The sequence below is a fragment of the Fulmarus glacialis genome, unplaced genomic scaffold (genome assembly GCF_000690835.1).
Source record: "Fulmarus glacialis isolate BGI_N327 unplaced genomic scaffold, ASM69083v1 scaffold17463, whole genome shotgun sequence".
NCBI lineage: Eukaryota > Metazoa > Chordata > Aves > Procellariiformes > Procellariidae > Fulmarus > Fulmarus glacialis.
In genome coordinates this window covers 21023-41686 of record NW_009201210.1, presented here as the reverse complement: position 1 = coordinate 41686, position 20664 = coordinate 21023, and the positions used below count along the sequence as shown (strand labels likewise).

The 20664-nt window shown below is 45.4% G+C and overlaps 1 protein-coding gene across 1 annotated transcript; it reads right to left on the bottom strand.

Annotated features, from left to right (window-relative positions):
• Window positions 1-8016: 8016 nt before the first annotated feature.
• On the bottom strand, window positions 8017-16252 carry LOC104073925 (cytochrome c oxidase assembly factor 1 homolog). The gene is made up of 5 exons (XM_009573868.1): window positions 16213-16252; window positions 15848-15949; window positions 12792-12943; window positions 10743-10819; window positions 8017-8113 (listed from the first exon to the last, which is right to left on the bottom strand). The coding sequence occupies exons 1-5, from the start codon at window positions 16250-16252 to the stop codon at window positions 8017-8019; spliced, it is 468 nt and encodes a 155-aa protein (XP_009572163.1).
• Between the last annotated feature and the right edge of the window lie 4412 nt (window positions 16253-20664).

Here is a 20664-nt window from a genome sequence, read left to right as displayed (position 1 = left end):
GCTTCATTGCCAGTGGTCTGATTGCCTTCACTTGAAGCCACATCAGAAAAATTGCACCTAAATTAAATCGTTCTATCAGGCTTCTTCCCCTACGGAATTACATATTGAATATTGATGTAGGTAGGGCAACTTCTCACTCCTTGAAGACCTTCATATAACAAAACATCCAATAGTACTTGAATAATTGAGGTTGGATGTGTTTTATATTGTAATGTAGAGACACCTTTCATACTCTGGAGAAATGAGTCATTTGCTGTGTTTTCCCTCCTGTAGACACTGACCTACAGACTCCTACTGAGAAGCCGTGATGCAAGATTTTCTGAGATAGCTCTGGCTGGCCATTAGTAGAAGTTAAACAAGAATCTTTGAGCCAACAGGGTAGTTGTGTTATCTGGGCATTTCTGGAGGTGGACGGGAGCTGCATTGCTGCATGTTTGCTGACCTTAGCTACAATGCTGATCTGTTTCAGAGTTTTTAAGCATGACAGTGCTCTTCATGGGTATCTTTCTTTTACTGTTCAGTCATTTGCCTAAGACAATTTGCTTGGGGGAGGGACATTAACTTATGAAATTCGTTTCTTCAAGATTAAAATTTCTCCCAGCTTCCATCAGTGCCATTTTGACTTTTTTTCACATCCATACTTCCTTGCTTTTACAAAGTTGAGCAAAGCACTGAGGTTGAAGCATGTTCACATCCCACCCTTACAAAACAAATTTATGTTGCCATATCTGCATACCTAAATGTGTAATAGCTCATGGTTGCTCAAAGCAAATCATTTGAGGGACCTGTAAGCTGTTTCAGTTCCTATTTGTAACCAGAGATCATGTTTCAGATGGGGCTTGGTACTACAGAAAAAGAGTAGATGCTGAGCAGCATACATTTTGTCCTATATTTACTGTTTTTAATGTATGACAATGAAGCTTAACATGTATAAATGAACTATGTGCTTACTACAAGGCCAGTTTCTCTTGAATTGGCTGCTTTGAGACTTCAAGTGGGCTGTATTTCTGTTTAACTTTTTGTGCCTTAAGGTGGTTTTGTACAGTGTTTTTTTAACATTAAGAATTTCTTTAAAGTTGTGAAAGTTTAATAGTGTAAGTTATAAACAAGGCATCTTAGATTGGCCCTGTCATAGGAAAAATTTTCTACAATGTTTAACTGCAGGACTATCAGCCAGTCCCACACACTTGAGGCTATTTCTGTTCCACTGTAAGTGTGGGTGAAACTGTAAATGAGGTATTCTTACCCTGCACTGTAGAGAGGGGCTATCGGGGATAATGTTTTTGAGAGGCTTAGTTACTAGTAAAGTAACACATGAAGACTGGGAACAAATCACTAGCTTGTGCAGAAGAGCTGGTTTTCTGCAGCTCCATGAATATGGAGGACTGCATGGACATACACAGTTCATCTGAAAAAAGCTGCTTGTGCCTTAAAGTGTTTGTGGGGAAGGGGGTGGTTGCAGAGAAGGAATCGACTCCTTGGACCTTGTGGGCCATGCTATCTCAGTCCCCAATCTCCAGACGGGGCATGTGCTGGCTGCCTTCATAATGCTGGGAGCATGGCTGCTGTTTGCTTGAATGCAGGCAGCTGGAAGGAATGGAAGTGCAGATGTTCTTAGAAGTTGCTGGAGAATTGTTATTTCTATGGTTCTGAGGCAAGAGACATGAACTACATCTATAGGCAGGGTAGGTCCAGGCCTATGCCTCCGTTGCAGTTGTTGGAATAAACAGCTAACATCTAGTTGAAAGGAAAGCCTTGTCTCCTTGTGTCTTGTTGCTACGCTCACCTCTTTAAGCAAGAGGCTATAGATTTTATAGTCATTAAACTAAAAGTTCTATATAATAATCTTTTTTTTGTCCAAAGCTGAATTTGCATTGTGATTTGTCTCATTTCTTACACCTTTCATTTGAGGGTCCCTAAATGCAAAAGGGTGAATTCCAGCTTGCCGTCTACCAGGTGAATCTTGAGAGCTGTTAGGTAGGAAATGCAAATAAAAATTAACTGCCTGTTCTCCACTGGTGGTGCTGGCAGGGGACAGGGAGGAAGGTGGGCACCAGGTTATTCTGTGGCTTAAGATCTCCCTTGAATATTCCAGGTCCTGTTCCTGGAAGACAGTTCAACATTTTAAAGAAATAGTGCCAGTTCATTGTACTTCTGATAAGGTTTACTGTTTCAGGAACTTTACAATAAATGAAATTTTGTTTTTTGAACAGCTGATGGCTCTTTTTTTTTCCTTCATGCACTGGGAAACACTTTAAAACAGAATAATTTTTTTTAAAAAAGAAACCGTAATCTTTCTTCAAGACAGCATTACTGATTTGAAACAGAATTCCAAAGGTTATGCTCATTTGGTGCAAGATGACTGGAGTCAGTAGTAAAGCTACAGTACAGTGCTGCATTGCAAACTACTGCAACTTAAACTCTTCTGTGGTGGGTGACTGTACACCTTCACGCCTGGCTTTGAATACTAGCTAGAAAGATATTGCTGGGACTGGGCTGTAATATGTTGGATGGAGTCTCCTGTTCTCCTTGCTTTTCTCCAAGGACTTCTGTAAAGTTATTTTTCTCAACACCCACATAGCAGGATTACTGATATGTTATCTTCTGAATTACACATTTGTTCAATTTGTGCAGCAAATATAAAATACACCAATAATCTTTTCCACTCTAAAGCAATACCCTTCCGCTGTAGAGATCCTCACAGATCACATATCAACAGATGTTGAATTAAGCTGTCATTGGCATTAATAAATATAGTCACATTATCCATGTAAATCTTCCTTTTTTTTTTTCTTGGTGTATACTAAATCTAGAAATATATTGCCATTAAACTTCGGACTGTTACTTTAGATGTCTGACAGGTGGGAAATGACTTGCCTGAAGATGTGGGGTTGGAAAGATGGTATTTAAATGCCAGTGAATGGTGTGCAATGTAGGACAGCGAATATCCAGGACAGGGTGGAGCAGATGCAAATCGGCATTAATCCAGGTTTAACAAAGCGTGCTGAAATGTGTGCTCCGAAGCACACATGAAACTTGAATATCCCCTCCAAGGTGCGCTGTGTTCAGAACTGTGTTATTTGCCTGATGCGACTTCCTGTGGGGAAAGTCAGAGCATCGACTAGATGCTAGGTGAGAAAAGTATTTCCTCTTCTAACACTGCTTAATTTCATTAATTGTTCCTGTTATACGACAGTTGACAAGTGTATAGCTATGCAAAAGTAAAATATTTTGGTTCCATAAAAGTACAACCTGGAAGCTTTATAAAAGAGAAAAAAAAACTAAGTCCATATGGGTGTGATAAAAATCTCTCTTAATTAAGAAAATGTTAGGATTTGTCAAAGTGAAGCAGAGCGCTAGGACCACAACAGTTACTGCAAAATTAGGAGAGGAAAAGGAACTTAACTACTTGAAGGGATTGTCTTTTTTCCTGTAAACACAGAGAACTTAATTGCATTGAGTCTTTGCTTGCTCATGCAATCAGAATCACAGCTAAGCTGTTAATGAAATCGCTGTACCCCATCTCTTCAATTAATTTGTAATCCCGGTGTACAGACTGAATTACACAGGTGCCTTTTAACTAATCCTTACGGGAAAATCTCCTGAACCATGGGGGTATCGCCTCACGGACTGCCACCTTCCAGTGGCACCCTGCAAGAACCAGCTGGTCTGGTTGCAGGGTGGAAGTTCTTGTCATGGGCCTTACCAAGCAAAGAGAGGCAAAGGCTGTCTTTCAGAAGTTATTGGATAAGGGTTCTTGCTTCAAAATCTTCTAGGAAAGCCAGTTAACAGAAACTGCATTACATCGGTCAAGAAATGATTCTATTATTTTTATATACTGGTGCTACATAAAATGAACCAAAGGTGTTTAGCCAGGTGTCATGTGTCTTCCAAAGTAACACCAAGAATGTGACAGGTCTCCATTGCTACTGGTGTTACAGGACTGCCTGGGCCGTGCTGCAGGGGACTTCGTTGCAAATTTTGCAGAAAACATGCAGGAAAATGATTTTGCTTTGACAAGCAGACAAGATGCAGGCAAAGGGCGGGAAAGAACTGGATGCATCCTCATTTCTAAATGGGAGGTGAATCCAAATGACTAATGTTCCCTGTGCAATGCAAGGCTTCTGCCCAAGCTAGGAAGTGAACTGACAGGCCCATAAGTTGGACAAAACCATTATTACTACATGGAGAAACAAACTCTAAAGGAAACGTGTCAGCCCGCTTAGCCTTTATGAAGCTAGTGCTTTTAAAACATCAGGTTTTATATAGCCCCTGTGTGCTAGTCAGGTCCAACTCAAGTAGGTGCAAGCATTGTAACAGTCTGCAAAGCGGTATTTGTTGTTCCTCAGTTGTAAATTGAGGAACAGCCTGCTGCCTTGATAGTTTCCTTGAGGGTGATGACTGCCTGGCAGAAGCTATTAAAATCAAACTAGAGAGTAAGAAACAAACATGCAATCCAGCAAAGGTCGTGAAGATGATGGTTGTTTTAACCACACCAACAACTGGGAAAGGAACTATGCAACTTTTCAAGCCAATTTAAAAGAAATTATTTAACATACTGAAAATGATTAAGATGATGAAAGGATTGCAGCACCTGTCAACAAGCCTGAGAGACATGGGACTGTCAGCCTGGAGAAGAGAAGGCTTGGGAGGGATGTTATCAGTGTGTATAAATACCTGTGGGGGAAGAGTGAAGGGGATGGAGCCAGGTTCTTCCCAGTGGCAGGACAAGAGGCAATGGGCACACACTGGACACAGGAAATTCAGTTTAAACATAAGAAAAAGCTTTTTTTTACTGTGAGAATGGTTGAATGCTGGTACAGCTTGTCCAGAGGTTGTGGAGTCTCCATCTTTGATGATCTTCAAAACCTGACTGGACGCAGCCCCAGGCAATCAGCTCTAGTTGACCCTGTTGTGAGTGAGGCAGTTGGACTAGACAATCTCCAGAGGCTCCTCCTCACCTTACCTATTCTGTGATTAGAAAAGAATGGCTTTCTAAAGGAGTTTAACTGGGTTTTTTAGGGTCTTTTATCAAAAGATGAATATTTTCTCAATAAAAATGAAATGATTGTCCAGACTGGTATTTAGTGACATGCAACACAATATAATTACAATTAATTCATGCTTCAATGACCTAATGAAGTTAAATGCAACCTGATCTGCTCCAGCATGCTTTAGTGGAAAAGACTGCAAGGCGAACAGGGGTGCCCAGGTGCCCTCTTGAAGTTATTTGGGCTTTCAGCAGCTGCTGGTGGTTTTGAGACCTTCGCATTCCCCGTTTTCCTGGCATGCTCCAGCTCTCTTGGCTGCACCTGTGTCCTCTCTGAAAGCAGCTGCTGTGGGCTGTGGTGTATTTAATGGGAGCCACATGGCCAAAGCAGCTCAGCACTGAATGCACCAGCTTACTGCTTTTTTCTCTCTTTGAATATGTGCATCTTTTAAGAGCTCAAACACAGTAGAGGAAGTGGCTTCTGAGGCTCTTCAAGGTCAAGAGGTAAGAAATTCTGTGTTTGCTGACTATTAAGTAGTAAAACAAAAGTAGGGATTTGAATGTGACTTTTCTCTTGTCCCACTCCAGTGATCTGCTGGCTTCCAGCTCCACCCATTGCTTTCTTCTCCAGGTTTAAAGATTTGACTTAAAGAAACGTTGGTATGATATGATACTGCCCATTCTCACAGCTTTGATGAACCCATGGGTTGGTTAGGACAATCAGGAGTGCCTGAAGTTAAAGGGGTGCTCTGCTAGGTCTCTAGGGGGAAAGTGAGAGACGGAACCTCTTCACAAATTCTGCTTCCCCCAAGCAAGGTAACAAAATCTCCAGTGGTACTGGTAAGGTTTGTGTGGGGATACCTCCCTCAGGCTTTGGATAACCAGGGTCAGAGCCAGGCCAAGCGGTGGTATTGTGGTGCAGCAATTTGTGAAGCCAGACCAGGGGTATTGTGCGTGCTGGCTCAAGAGACAGGAGGGTGGTGAGCAAGCCTTGTGTTGCAGGCTGGGCTGGCTGTGGCCGGGTTTCCTGGACATTTGTACACCTTGCAGCCACTGCAGGTCCTAGGCTTCCTAAGCCCATAGCAGTGACAAAAGGCAGGCGTATGGCAGTGTGTGCTAGCACGGACTTAGGGAGGGACGGAATGGGCTGGGGTTGCTCGCCACAGCTTCTTTGGAGACTGGTAACAAGTCAAAGGCAGTGATAATTGGTGGATGTGAAGTGGTTGATTTGGCTTTTCCTTGTCAACTGTTTGATTTCCAACCAAACTTCTTCAGTGACCAAAAGCCAGAGTTGACCAAGCTCTGAGACACCGGGTGGCCGGGAGATCTCCACATCTCCCAGGTGGTTTTCTTGTATGTGGGCTGCAGTAGTGCAAGGCTAATATTTTTAAATCACGTGGTTTGTATGCTGTTTTGTGAAAACAGATAGTAGTGATTTCAATCTTAAAGCTGGGACACACTGTCTTTCCTTGATTCATCCTAATCCTTCCCCTGGCATGGTGGGCATTTATATGGGTTGGATGAGGACTCGCAGGTGCTGTTCATCCTGGCAGCTCTTTGTGAATCCCAAACTAAAGCTCACGTGTGTTGTTTCCTTCTAAAATAGGTTGTCACAGATGCTTTTGCTGTGGTCTTTTAGTACCTCCTTCTATTTGCTTTAGCATTTGCTCTTCAGACTTGTTCAGAAGCCACCTCGCCCAGTTTGCTGGGTCATTGTTGAGCAGGAAAATACTTGCTGGTCTTCAACGATTCTTTGCTCCAGCTCTCCCTTCTCTCTCTCTCTCTCTCTCTCTCTCTCTCTCTCTCACTCATTACTCTTGAAAAGCTTTGCATTGCCTGTGCCTTTGGTGGATTTCTAGGACTCAAATTTGGATGTTGAGGTGGAGGCGGGGAAAAAAGGGAATTGAGTGCTGTAAGCTCTGGGCTTTCACTAGCTGCATCTTGATGAACCTGCTCTGTACTGTAAATCTAAGATACTCTTTCTTCTGGACGTTCTCAGTGGCTTGCATATTACTCCAAGGCATGAAGGCAGGATGGTTACTTTTGTCTCTTTGCTGCCTCAGACTGTGCCTTAGGCTTTGCAATTTGTTAGAATGTGCAGTTTTGTCGGGGGGGATTGGGATTTTTTGCTTATTCCTCAACTTGCTCCTGATGACAGGCAATTCTCTACCTCTGTTGGTTGAGCTGCTGGATTGACAGAATCAAGGCACAATCAAAATCTCTTGTTGTAGTCTGACTGAACCGTGGCAGTATTTTACCTGTTTTGCACCTCCTGTGTGTTTTCTTCCCTAAGTAGAAGTGGGAGAGTGAAGGTGCTCTCCCAAACTTGTGTCAGGCAGTGCTTGGGTGAAACAGTGGCTTCTTCTGTTATATCGACCTCCAGCGTGAGCAGTGCGAGTAGCAAGCCTCTTACTGGAATTCGTAAGTTATGAGGAGTGGCCTCTGCTATCTCATGAGCTTTTTAATGATAACTGTGAGGGTGCAAATCTACCTGATGTGCAGCTTATTCATTATCAGTGGAGGGGGCTGCTGCTGAGCTTCACCTTCGCTGCTTCACCCCTCCTGCTCTAGGTAACACCTTGTTGAGAAACGTGGAAAAACCGGAGCAGCAAGGGAATCACTTTAAGAAGCTGACTTAGTCTTCTTGCCATGACAGAGCAGCCCAACTGTCCTGACTTTGGTCTGCAATTGTAGAAAAGCTCAGTTTCCTGGCAGTTTGTTTATTTATTTCAAATTCATAATACCAGCACACACAGGGCATAACACATGACTCCTCTGGAACAGCAAGTCTTTTGCAAGATATTTATTTTAGGCTTCTGCTGAACACATGAATAAACCAGCAAAAGAAAGAAATTACAATTATGACAATGATGAGGTCAATCTTAGAGAGAAAATTGTCTTGAGAGCACCTATTAAGTGAAATTGTCACTTGTGACAACTGTGTATATTCACAGACACAGTGGGATGCAATCGATTAATGGCTCCTTTGGCTCAACGGGAGGTAGAGAAGCAGCTGCCTTTGATTTTTAGCCTTCTTGCACACCGATGCTTTCCACCGGGGAGTGGTAAACTGGAATATTCTGACCATCCCGCAGTTTCAAGGTGACATCCTGAAGGCACCAGCTGACACAAACCAAAAGAGATTTTTAACTTGTTTCAATCACTTTTAATATAGTAGTAAAGTCAGTGTAGAAACAGCTGACACGGAGAAACAAATCATTCCACGTACTCATTGCTCTTAAAAATTCTCTCTTTAAAACTTGGTTTTCGAGTGCCAGCTTCTGAAAGCTGTTTTCCCTAATAGTGTAGTGCAGCCCAGATTTAAAGGTCTGGGATGCATGTTCCTGTTTGTTGCAACCCGAATAAAATCCTGCTAGCTATTTTTAGACAGGACATTCCTCCCCCGCCCCGACCCAGTGCCTTTCTTCCTCTCCATCCTGCGGGTGCATTCCTTGCTCCGCTCCTTTCCAGCCTTGGAGCCAGACTGTGTTGCTAAGGAATTATCCTGGCTTGGAGGAGTTTGAACACTGTGCGATCACTCAATGTGACTGCTGAAACCCTGACAGGCTACAAAGGTGGTTACTCAAAGGAGAGGGGAAACTGTGTTTGTTGGAGGCTGAGGGGAAGCCTTTTCCTTCCTCTAAGCTCTGCTCCAAACCCAATTCTCTGAGACTGCTCGTGCTGCTTTTCCAGCTGGGAAGGACTATTATTTTGGGGTACTAAGGATTTTTTCAAAAGCTCCTGGTGCTCGCCCAGCTCTGCTTTTGCTAGAATCCGTGCCAAGTACGTACAATTAGGTAATTGGGCTGCCGCACCTCTGTGCGATGGGTCTGCAGCAGGGCTCTTCCCTCAGTCCTTCGCTTCCATCCGACCTGGGACAAGCAACTGCCTCATTTAAAACGGGGCTTGAAGGAGCAACTGGTCGCTCCCCTCAGCACGGCCTGGGGTCTCGGCCCTTCCCTCCGCTCGCTTCGGGGCAGGCAAGCATCACTTTGCAGGACTCGTGCCTTGGCCGCCCTCACCTCCGAGCGCCCTCCCCATCCGCGTGCTGCCTGCGCCTAAGCAAACGCTCCCTCCCAAGTCCAAACCAGCTCACGCGCTCCCAATTTCCCTTCTTCTCAGTTGTGCTCTTTTTTTTAATAACTACATAAATAAATAACCCCTGATGGACAGACTGCTCACTCAGAGTCTGAAGCATGTCAGTGGCTTGAGAGCCTCAATTACTTTTGCAGAGAGAGCTCACCTCCCGGTGCTGTTTTACTGTGTCTGTATCGGTCTAGTTGCCTCACGGATCTCCACTGCAAGTGCCCACATGCACGCTCTGCAGAGCCCCACCAGGATGGCCCGATCACAAGTCTGTTACTTCTCTCGGGGATTTCAGGAGCTCCTCTTTGTGGAGCAGATGGGAACAAGCCATTTTACTCTTAGTTCCTCAGCTGGGTGCAAGGATGCTAAGTCCTGCCTAGCCCCAAGTGGAGCTAGGATCCCACGTGTAATCCAAGACAGTTAAGCCTGACAGATCTGTCTGCCACAAACCCTTTTATAGAAGATGCTTCCCCCCCGCCCCTTAAGCTTGCAGAAGAAAAAGCACGGAAAGCTTATTTTAAAACAAAACTCTGAGATGTATGCACTTCAATTACTGCTGTAGTTTTAACATCTTGCAATCTTCAGTCATCCTCACAGTAACTCAGTGACACAGTTTCCCTCCATCTGTGAGGAGAGGATGAGGAGGAGTGAGGAGATCAGAGCCCAGGTGCCCAGGGAAGCGTAGGTGTGCAAGAAAGGTGGCTGGGGACCTCTGGGTGTGTCCCTGGTCATTAAGGAGGAGGCCAGGTCTGGTCCTGAGCCTCTCAAGTCCCAGCCTAATGCCTTCCTCCCATCATTTTACACCTTACTTCCCATAGCTATTCAGAAGAGAAATACAGTAAGTTGTGCTCGTCTAATTATGAAAAGAAAACATTACCATATGGCTGGTGGCAGCTGAGCAAAAATGTTATAGCTTTGGGTTTCTAAATAGAGCTACCCAAGGGGCCTAAAAAACCTTTGAGAACAAGTACATGTGAGGAGGTTTGCATTTAATGAAATTTCCTCTTGTAAAATGGGAGATGGACTTCAAATTCATGTAGCAATTCTTTGCTCGGTTCTAGGAACCAGTTTACCCTTGACAAGAGAGGCTTTCAGGCTTCAGTATTACAAAAATGTAAAGTTGTCACTATATGATGTGGAATCAGACCATCCTTCTACTGTAATATATCTGTTCTAGAACTTTTTTAAGTATAAAGACTGTGCTTATTGAAAAAAATCCTGCATGATTTTTAGCTCACCTTGATAGGCTCTGATGTGTAAGAAAATTCCCCTACAGCAATACATGATACTAGACTGCAGTTAGGACTGCTGTTCAATGGCCTTGCACCTTCCTGGGGAAGAGGGGTGGGAGGGGACAATACGTTACCTTGGCTCACAGTATTTGTATATATATACTGAGCTATAGTTTGTAGAACACATTTCACACAAATGAATGGCTCGTGTTGTTCTGTTTGTATTCATAGGGATGAATTCAACATATTTCTCAACTAATTTACATTTTTGTCATAATGATGGTAATAACCTTTCACAAGACCTTCAGACATTAATTTCCTCTTCCTTTGTGTGCATGATCTCAGCAACACGGATGACTAAAGCAAATATCCTGCTCCACTCTTTTCTCCTACCACTTCTCTCCCTGCATCTATATGTTTCTCCCAGTACGCACCATTGACGGGAGTGGTCCATCTGTGAGTCAATATAGAGGTACCCCGCCGACTTTGTTCCAGATACTGGTAACTTTATCTGCAGATGTAAAAGTATGTTGAAGATTCAGTGAAGCATGTTACTGAAATGGACATTTACTCCTTCTACAGTCAAAGTCCCAACATCTCCCTTTTAACTTAAACCCTGATATTTTTTTTTTTTTTTTTTTTTTTCCCTCATGTATTTCAGAGTTTCACTAAGCTTTTCAAATGGCTAACGTGTGTATGGCTATACAAGTATGCCTGTTCTGCCATACATTAATCTCTCTCTGCTGGAAGAATGTACTGTGTTACAGCTGCAACCCCCAGGGAAAAACCACTCAGTCTCTGAAATATTTATGAGCAAACACCTTTCCTTATCAGAATGCATGGTGATCCAGAGGTGACTTGCACTGTGCTAGAGCTTCCCATAACCATAACAAGCCTTTAGGTTGACATCCTCTACAGATCAGTATATTAACATGCATCAAGGCAATGAGATGTTCAATGATTTTTCTCAGTGTCACAAATTCTACCACTCAGTTGTTGAACAAACAAAGCTAGGAGCTGCAGCACCGACCACAGCTAATTGCACTTGGTCTAACATTTGAATAAAATAAATGTTTAAGTGTAGTGTTTGCTGGTGGTACTGCAATCACAACGGGAAAATGGCAGGGGTTCTCCAACTGGCCCAGTAGGCAGGAGCTGGGGATGTTGTGGAGTCAGTAAATTGATCTATGATATAATCATTAACGATGATTAACTAATTTATTTCATGAGAACATGAATACTTATGAGCATGAAAAAGCAGAGAAGAAAGTTGGTGGTTTGTGTCCTGGGTGAGGTCGGCAGAAGGCAGGGTTTGACTTCACCCTGAGTCACCTGAGAAACCAGCATTCTTAAAAGGTGACACAGGAAAACATCAGTGGGACAGGTTCCTTCTTCTTTTCAGCATAAGAGATTGTGCTTTTTTCCCCACGTTTTTGGCCTTAGATATGTTGCCTTGCAGAATCTCTAAAACCTGGGAAATTGGGAAACATTTTGGCTCAGGGTATCACATGGGTGAAGCCTGGCTGGACTGAGATGGAAAGTGGAGCTTTATGACAGTTGGTTAAAGGCTGGGGTTTTTTGGTTTTTTTTTTTTTTTCCCCCTCCTCCCTTGCCCTGACAGCCCCCCTCCTTCACTGCACCATCTGCCCCATTCCTTACTGCCCTTGCTTGGTCTCCAGGACTCAAAACTAGTCACCAGGAGAAACAAAATGATTCAAATGTGACAAGATCCTTCAGCGAGTTGCCTGGAGAAGTTGCTAGGGACATTTTGTGTCTTGAGCAAAATCAGGAAAGAGCAGCCTGGATTAAGGGGTAAAAACACTGATGGAAAGTCCTCTTCAGGCAGCAACCCACAGTGGAAGTGGACTTCTGTTTGCGAGGTTTGCCTCGCCCCAACCCTGGGCTGATGCAAGGCAGCCTTGTGCAATACTTTAGAACCCAGCGCAGCATTCTCCAGTCACTACGTAACCCCAGCGCTCAGCCCTGCGCCGGGCAGCCGTCCTCCGCGGCAGAGACTTACAGGTGCTTTTAAAAACCTTACCATTCGTGCTGTACCACAGCGTGGCTGGTGAGCAGCTATAAATCTCTGTTCTGAATAAAGCTTTAAAAACTAGCATGGGACGTATCTGGGGAGAAGAGGGAGGCAGCTGCTATTTTAAAGATGGATCTTGACAACGGTTTCTGAAAATGATTTTGTGGCTTACAGTAGCAGGAGCGGGGTTGACTGGGGAGGCCCCTTGGCATTCTGTGATGTGCCCGTATAGCACAACATGAAGACGCCACTCTTGCTGTCTCTAGTCCCTCGCATTAGAGCATAGATTTATGCTCTGGAAATCCATTCCTCTTCCAAATCGACTGGCATCCCACCCTACTGCCTTCCAGTGCCCCCAAGTCACTCGTGACCTGCTGAAAATCCCCTAGCTGATCTCTTGTCACCTGGTGCCTTGGGAAGCCACCCTATGACACCACCTCCCCAGCATTACCTGTGCTCTTTCTGTGTCCACGTGGTTACTCCCATCTGTCAGTCGGATGTTGTGAACCTTAAGAGGGGGGGCACCCAGGGCTTCCAGGGCATCGGGATTGCTGTTCAATTGCTCCAAAGCCTGCTGGTAATACTGGGTCCTGGCAAAGCTCTCTAGGTGGGAGAAACAGGGTAGTGAGGAGACTGTCCTCAAACAAAAATCAAAACATAAAAAAAAAAAAAAGACATTTCCTCCAGACTACCACACCCTCCCTGAAAAACACTCTGAAACCATTAATTAGGAGAAATCTGGCTAAAGGAGGAAACGCACCCTTACATCAGAGAAGCAGTGCTAAGATGTAACGTTATTCAGCTCACTTGAGTGAAGAGGGCTCTGAATATAGTCTGTTCAATACTGATATACGGTTCAACTTACGGCTATGTCTCCCTGCTTTTCATATGTTTGTATGTCATCTAAAAGGAACAAAAAAGAAAAGAAGGAAGACCAAAAAAGCATAAGGGTGAATATCTGAAAATGTTCTGAATGTAATTGAATTTTTTTTAAAGGAGGTACAGAATGGAGAATATTTTGCAGACGTTGGTGTGAGACAGGATCTGCTGCTGTGAAACTCTTGCTGTGGTCTTGATACAGCTTTTCAAACGGCAGCCATGAAGCTGCAACTCTACTGATGGATGCATTAAGAAGGAGGCACAAAGCAGTGCCATTAGAGTTGCTGCTTGACCATTAACAATAGCACAGTAGACTGGATGCTGCAGTGTTGGCATATGGAGGACAAGTGTAGTAAATTGCTATTTATCAATGTCTGGTTTCTATGTATAGCTGGGAAATGCTGTCCATTGGTGACCACTGCACAATGCAGAGCTGTGAGGCTGGAAATGTGCCGACCCTCCTTATGGAGGCAGAGACTTGCTTATAAGCAGTTTTAAGGCTTGCCTGCTGAGATGCCTAGATGTGCTTCACGTCAGCCGAACTTCACTCTCTTGACATCAAGAAGGGCAGAGTTAAGCTAAGAGTGTGCATGTGTGAAAATCCTACTCTGGCAACTCTGCTCTCCAAAGAGTTTAAACAAGGTGTAAGGTTTGTTTCCTGGTCTTTTGCCTGTCGGTATTACTCTTGGAGTGTGAGGCAGAAGGATGCTGCCCCCTTTTCCTAATTAGAGGCATCCCCTGTGAGCAGGCAGCATCCAGTTGGCATAGAAACAGCTTTGCTAGGCTGCAGCCTGTGCTGGTCCTCCCCGGCCCCCTGGGCCATCCTAAGGAGCTCCAGCAAAAGGGGTTGCAGCACACCAGCCCTTTAGTGCCTACAGATCATGGTAAGGAGCCACCCAGACCACATTAAAAGTATGTTGTGCTCATCCTGCAGGTTGGAGGGGAAATGGATTTGAGCTTCCTGGTGCTCCTTCTCAGCTGTTCCTCGTTACCATTATGTCTGTGTATCGGACATAAAATGCGCAACTAATCTGTTTGTCCACACATTTTTAGTAGGAGAGCTGAAAGGATGCTGGGGTTGGTTGTGGAGGCTCCCGTGAGGAAGGTGTGGAGGTGAGGAGAGCGAGTAGAAATAGGATTACCTGAGTGTTTGTACAAGCTTTCGTAGAGACCACATACATGCAAACTTCCCTTCAACCTGAAAGAAGGGGAGGGAAGCACCCCTCTCCCCCTGCTCCCACCACTATGGAAGCCACTTGCTCCTCACAGGTCCCAGTATGGGCCAGTTCTGTGCACTGGGATAGCAGAAGAAACTGGGATGTGGGCCAAGGGAGAAAGGGTCCCAGTGTGTCTCCCCTGTCTGTTGGAGGTCACAGAAGGACACACTCTGCAGCAGAAAGTGTCCTTTCAATAGCCCGGTTGGCTTGTCACCAAGTTAGCAGACAGCTACTTGGTGGCCACTGATATTGCAACAGAGCAAGAAGTAGCCATCGCGTTGTGCCCCTTGATTGCACAGCTAAGTGATGCAGGGAATGAGCCCTTTGACTTTCTGTATAGCACAGGGGGTGACATTTCCCCCCCCGCCCCTCCTCCCCCCCCTGAGATTTCTAGATAACAATGCTGAAGCTGAAAATTAAAAAATGCTAATGTCCTTGTTAAAGCCAGATTCAGTATTTTAAAGCGTAAGAGGATCATTTATCTGTCATGTACTCCAGAGCTTGAGGGCATGAGCTGCCTAAAATGAAAGCCTGCTTTCCACCCTTGTCTGATTTGTTATTAATATGTGTAAAATGAAGGGGAGGTTTCAGAGCTTATTTGAGGGCTTGAGGAACAGGCTTGGCTACGCTTTTCTGGCAGCATCCTCTGATATAAGGGTAGGTGAAAAGCAGTATCATTTGGTAGTACTAGCAAGGGAGAGGCATCAGGCCAAGAGGCCTATAGGACCCCCCCGAGAGAGGCAAAGCCTATTTCTGGTCTGATGCTAAATATCTAGAAAAAATTTTAGAAAAAATAAACATCTATCATTTGGACTAATAATTTGCATTCTTGGCCAAAGACACGTAGCAACTAGAGCTGTCTATAAACAGCAATGGCACCTGTCTAGCTTTTTTCTCCTTGCCCTGGTTTTCTCAGAGCTGAGTGCTCTTATCTGCCCTTCGTTCAGGAGAAACTAATGATGTCTTAGCACTTCACAGGCGTGTTGTGTTTAAGGGCCAGCACCACAGAGAGATTTACAGATAAAACTGCTAGACTTTAATACCTTTTCACAGATGGTCCTCTTTTCCTGCCCAGTTGTAAAATCTCAGTGAGAAACAAAACCTGCATTACTGCCTACGCTTTCACTTTGCCCTCACCCTCAGGAAACCCCCCAGAAACCAGACTTTCTCCTGACCACAGCAGCCTGCTTCCTATGCAATACCCGCCTCTGGAAATGTGTGCAGCAGCACTTGGGAGAGCAGCAGCCCTGGGGCTGAACAAAGTGGAGCCCACAGAGGCAGAACCCAGGGGCCACACTTCCCTTAACTTCATCTGCTTTTCACAGCTTGCATGCTGCTATTTTCCCCGCTACACAAAAGCAAATGAAAGGGACAGAGGAGAAATAAGGTTGCTAACAGCACCAAAACTTACTTTGCATAAGATTATACATCACGATGCATCCCCCGCCGCTGAACAGTCCCATGAAAACAGCCATTTGCTGTAGTTTTCTTAGAGAAGCTGGCATTTTTCCTCCCTGAAAGGGAAGACATTTGTTGTAAAAGAAGAAAGCTAAAGGGTTATTTCCCCCCTCCTCCTCCTTCCTAAAAGCCCTTTCCAACCAGGCCTGAATGAAAGCTCAGTGCACAAGCATTGGGCTCTCGCTTGCTGGGGCCCCACTGCGCGCCCAGAAGGAAGGGTGGTGAGAACAGAGCAAACGGGGGACCCAGCCGGGTTGAATGTGTTTATTCAACTTCTTTTAGCGATGCCACCACTTCGCTAATTGCCGAGAAGAAAATGACCTCCCCGGTGTGGCCAGGGGCCAGCGCCACGGCGCATTGTTGCGGGGGCTCCTGGTGCCTGAGTGCTCGCTTGCACACTGCAAGCATTCAGGCTCCGGGGGCTGGATTTCTCTCTCGAGTAAACTCCTCTAAAGTAAACACGCTTGTGGCAGGGATGGATTTGGCCTGGAGTGGTCAGGGACAGAGCCAAGCCAGCACTGTGCCAGCAAAGATAATGGAGCCAGGGTGTGTGTATTCTGTTGTGCTGGTTTTTTTCCCAAGCCGTGGATAAACAGGAAGGCTCTTGCAAGCTGTTTTTCTTCCTTCCTGCACCCCCCAGCCCAAGCTTGCCCTTTTAATGAGTCACAATTTTGGCATTTGAATGAATGACCCAGCAGAATAAGAAACACCTTTGAGAAAGTCAATCTACTAAACACTTCCACGGTTTGGGTAAGAGGGGCACCGTGTGGCCTGAAGAGCCTGAGCTAATGCTCCTGCCCACAGCAGGTTAGTAGGAGTCTGAGCTGAGTCATCAGTGGGAGAGCAGCATGTTGCTTCAGGCTGTGACAAGATGGGACTTGACCGAGCATCCGAGTATCGGCTTAATGCTCTTGCTTCTCTTGCAGCTGGGATGGTAGGGAGGAATGGTCTTGACAGCAATTAAAAAAAGAAAGAAAAATTAGCGAAAGGCAGCTCTTTTTGATGTAGGCACATAGACATGGGAATACCTGGTGAAGCCGTATGGGACTTCTAATCCCAAAGGCTTCACACCTCGATCCTTGTGCCACGATGGTGTGACTTAGTGTTACACTCAGCGAGAGCTGGTTAATAAACCAAGGCCCAAACCAGTTACAGAAATGTGACCTGGGCAAGGCTGTTTGAGTCCTGTTGTGAAAACCACCTCTAGCATCCCTCAGGTATGCGTTAGTCAGGTATTGCTCTGCCGACAACCACAGTTTAGAGAGGGTGGAGAGGCAAATGTCAGGACTCCTTCCCGTCGTGGCCGGGTCAGGGTGGCACGGGCAGCCTCCCTCTGCTCACCACTCTTCTGACATGCCCATACGCCATCTCTTGCGTCTTTTAGCCCAAGGGAAACCATGAATACAACCCAGGTACAACTTTCATCTACTGCCCTGTCAGCACACGCATGCTATCCCTTAGTTGAAGGCTTTCCTTGTTAACTAGTTCCCTTGATTTTAAGAGCTCTTAATATTTAAGTTCACTTTTTAATTTACTTCAAATTTAGGGATGGCTAGTAATGGTAGCAACCCAGAGAAGCATGTGGGTATTATGTCTATTTTATGCCCCAAAATCCCCAAATTGTGCCATTGGTACAGTCAGTCATCATCTCTCTCACTCCTGATCTGTTTCTCTGATGAGTTTTCTTCTTCACTTCCCCTGGGGAACTTGAGTGGTGTGAGAAGTTGCAGCAGAGGAAGTATGAGTGTGTTTTTACAGAGAAATGGCAGTGTTTTTTTCACAAGGACAGCGAGAGCTTTCTGCTTGCCTGCTTCTGTTTGCAACTTTCCTTAAATCGCAATTTATAACATTATTTCCCCCCCTTCAAACTGCAAAACCTGATCAATAACCGAGTTTCCCATAAGATTCATCCAGCGAAGAGGAGGGTCTGACACCATCACCACATAACAGGGAGGGGAAAAAAAAAAAGGTGGTAAATCTGGGAAGTGGATCAGATATAACAGGCTGTGACCTGCGGCATTTGCTTTTGCCCCTTTCAAAGTTGCGGCCAGGCAAAATTTGCTTTCTGTGATGAAATTCAGGGTAATTGAACGCAAATGTGTGGGGGTGGGGGGTGCTGCCGGAAGTTTGCTGAGTAAAAGTGGGAAGACGTGGAGCTCTTGCACCAGCAAAGAGGTTTTGACCAAGGCTCAGGGGACCTGCCTAGCAAAGGGCGGAAATTAGAGGCTCTGCAACTTGCTGTCAGCGGGTTTGAGGTTTGTTAGGTCTCACGGTCTGCTTGCACCCAAACAAGGGGGATGGAAAGTAAGAGGAGCTTCACACTGATCCGTCATGGGCTTGCACATGCTCTCATCACCACCTCTGCTCACAGCAGGTCAGCGGCCGCAAGCACCCCAGTGGTGCCATGCCATGATGGTGCCATCTGGCAAGGGAGCTTGGCAGCTGAGAAATGGTGATCCCAGCAAGCACTGCTGCCCCATGCAGCACTCCTGGCTGCTCCTGATGTGCTGCCTCTGCCTGTAGCTGTCGCACGTTCCTGGTCCTGGTGAGTCAGGGACGTGGGGGGCTGAGGTGCACCCAAGTTGCACAGCCTGCACCAGCTCTGCGAAGGTCCTCATTGGCGTAACAAGGAGAATGTCTCCATTGCTTGCTTTCGGTCACAGTGGGAAGCCCACAGGCTGGACCACCCCATCCCCAGGCTAGCCCTTGATGCTCTCCTCCCACTTATTTCTCAGCTGTTTTCTCAAGCCAGTCCTATGACAGTATGTTGCAGGAAGAGGTTCAGAGCTATGTGTTTTAACAAGCCTCTCAAGACCTTGCAAACCTTCTCTTTGATCCCGCAATTCCCTGTTAACTTCCAAAAGCAAGGACAGAGGAGAGGTGTCCTTGGAGCCCAGTGCATCCCTCGCAGGCGGGCTGCTGCTCCCCTTCCCTACCATCATGGTCCCTTGTGGCATGGATATCTGGATATTGCATCTAAATCCCTGAGCATCCCTCGGCGTGCAGCTGCTGATGACTTCTGAATGATGACACTGGAGATCCTAATGGTGTCAGCTTGTGGAAGATCGAAACCTAGTAAGGAGCAGTTGTCTACGAGGACTCATCGCTAGGATTTCTGCCCTCTGGCCAACCGTGTTTGCTGCTCCCATCTGCTGCTCTGCTGAAGTGCCATGGAGGTGGCTCGCTAGGGAAGGGAAGCAGAGACATGCCCAGAGGTGTGCCTCCTGTCCTGAGCCTTTCTGAAAATTACTTACAGCCTGCAAAGCGTAGAGGCTATTAAAGGGAAGGACCAAATCCCCTTGACTTAAGTCGCCACAAAGGGAGTAACTGTAAGACAGTGCATTTAGGAGAATCTTATAGATACAACGTGCAATTGCCTCCTAAGGAGGGAAGTTCATGTTGCTATCTGTGGCGGAGATCTCCCCTCAGAACCTGTTATACCACTAAAAAGCATGCAAGTCAACTGGTGGAAAAACAGATTTCTTCACAGCTGGTAATTTAAAAAAGCACAATTTCCAAGCTATGCTGTTCTGCAAAAACATTTTTTCCCCTGTGCTATTTGCAGCGGTAAGAAAGATTAAGTGGAGATTAGCACACACAAAAACACCAAGCCTACAGTAACCAAAAGAAGAGATATTAAATCATTATAAGAAGTGTTCTCTAAAAATAAATAATAAAAAGCAGAGCTTCCTAATAAGGGAGATGTTCATTTTGTGACTTGAAAATAGTAAGGTAAGGTGGAGAAGGTAGTATTCAGGCTTGACTTTGAAACTAAGCAGTTAACAAGATTTAACAAACCCAGAGAGGTGGAAGACTCCCAGGGTCACATGTGAAATGTTGGGTTACTGCAACAATAAAGTCTGGTTTTAATTAGACTTTGTTTTCTCCACACAGGATCTTCTAAAAATAGGCTGGGCTTAAGAAATTCTCCCTTATTTCAGCAAATTCAGATTTTCTGTTTTGGCCTCTGAAATTCATGTGGCAGAGACTGGTCTCGGGCACCTCCACCAAAAGCAGGTAGTGGTGAAGCAAGGGCATTTTCACCAAGCCACAAACATTCATTTTATTTGCCTCAGACTCAAGCGAGGGAGCTGGGGCTGCAGGTTCTTTGGGGAAGGCACTTCCTCCTCCTTTTCCTCTTCCTTCTCCTCCTCCTGGCACTACCAAGCTCCACCAGCACCTCCAGCTTCTGGGTGCTATCTCAGACAAAGAGTAAACAATAATATTGCTCTGAAATCAAAGAGAAGCAACTTGATCCATGCAAACTCAGTGTGATCACTGCTGGCTATCTCAATTTGGGCTGCTGCCTATGCACTTGGCCAAGACAATATACTGCCAGGCCACCAATACAAGCAGCTGGGAGCCTTTAAACCACTTTGAACCACTGTAGTCCTGAAGTGTTGGCATGACATGCTGAGTATTTTTGGCAAAAGACTACTATTAAATTAAAACTTATCAATAGGGCTGAACATGGACCTGAGCATCTAACTTCAAGGCTGGAACTGTTGCCTAACCCTTCTGCAATGAAATTCTCCCTTGGACTGGTGGGATTTGAGTCAGCCCCAGGTCCAGCTTTTCTACAAGCCACCAAGGTAGTCATGGAAGTCACAGGAGACGAGGGTAATGTCAGGCAAACCGCACACAAGCACAGGCACACACTTGTATTTCACATTCTTGCTCTCTTGCCCATCCATTGATCTTGTAAGATCCATAAGGCATCTGGGTGTGAGCCAATTTCTATACTAATAACATGCCAGGACAACATTTTAG

Excerpts from the sequence above, each read along its gene's own strand:
- LOC104073925 (XM_009573868.1), bottom strand. The coding sequence starts at position 16,252 with ATGCGCCGTGGCGCTGGCCCCTGGCCACACCGGGGAGGTC. Across the intron at positions 12,944-15,847 it reads GATGTATAATCTTATGCAAA|AGAGCTTTGCCAGGACCCAG; the intron begins GTAAGTTTTGGT and ends TCTCCCACCTAG. Across the intron at positions 10,820-12,791 it reads TGGACACAGAAAGAGCACAG|ATAAAGTTACCAGTATCTGG; the intron begins GTAATGCTGGGG and ends TTACATCTGCAG.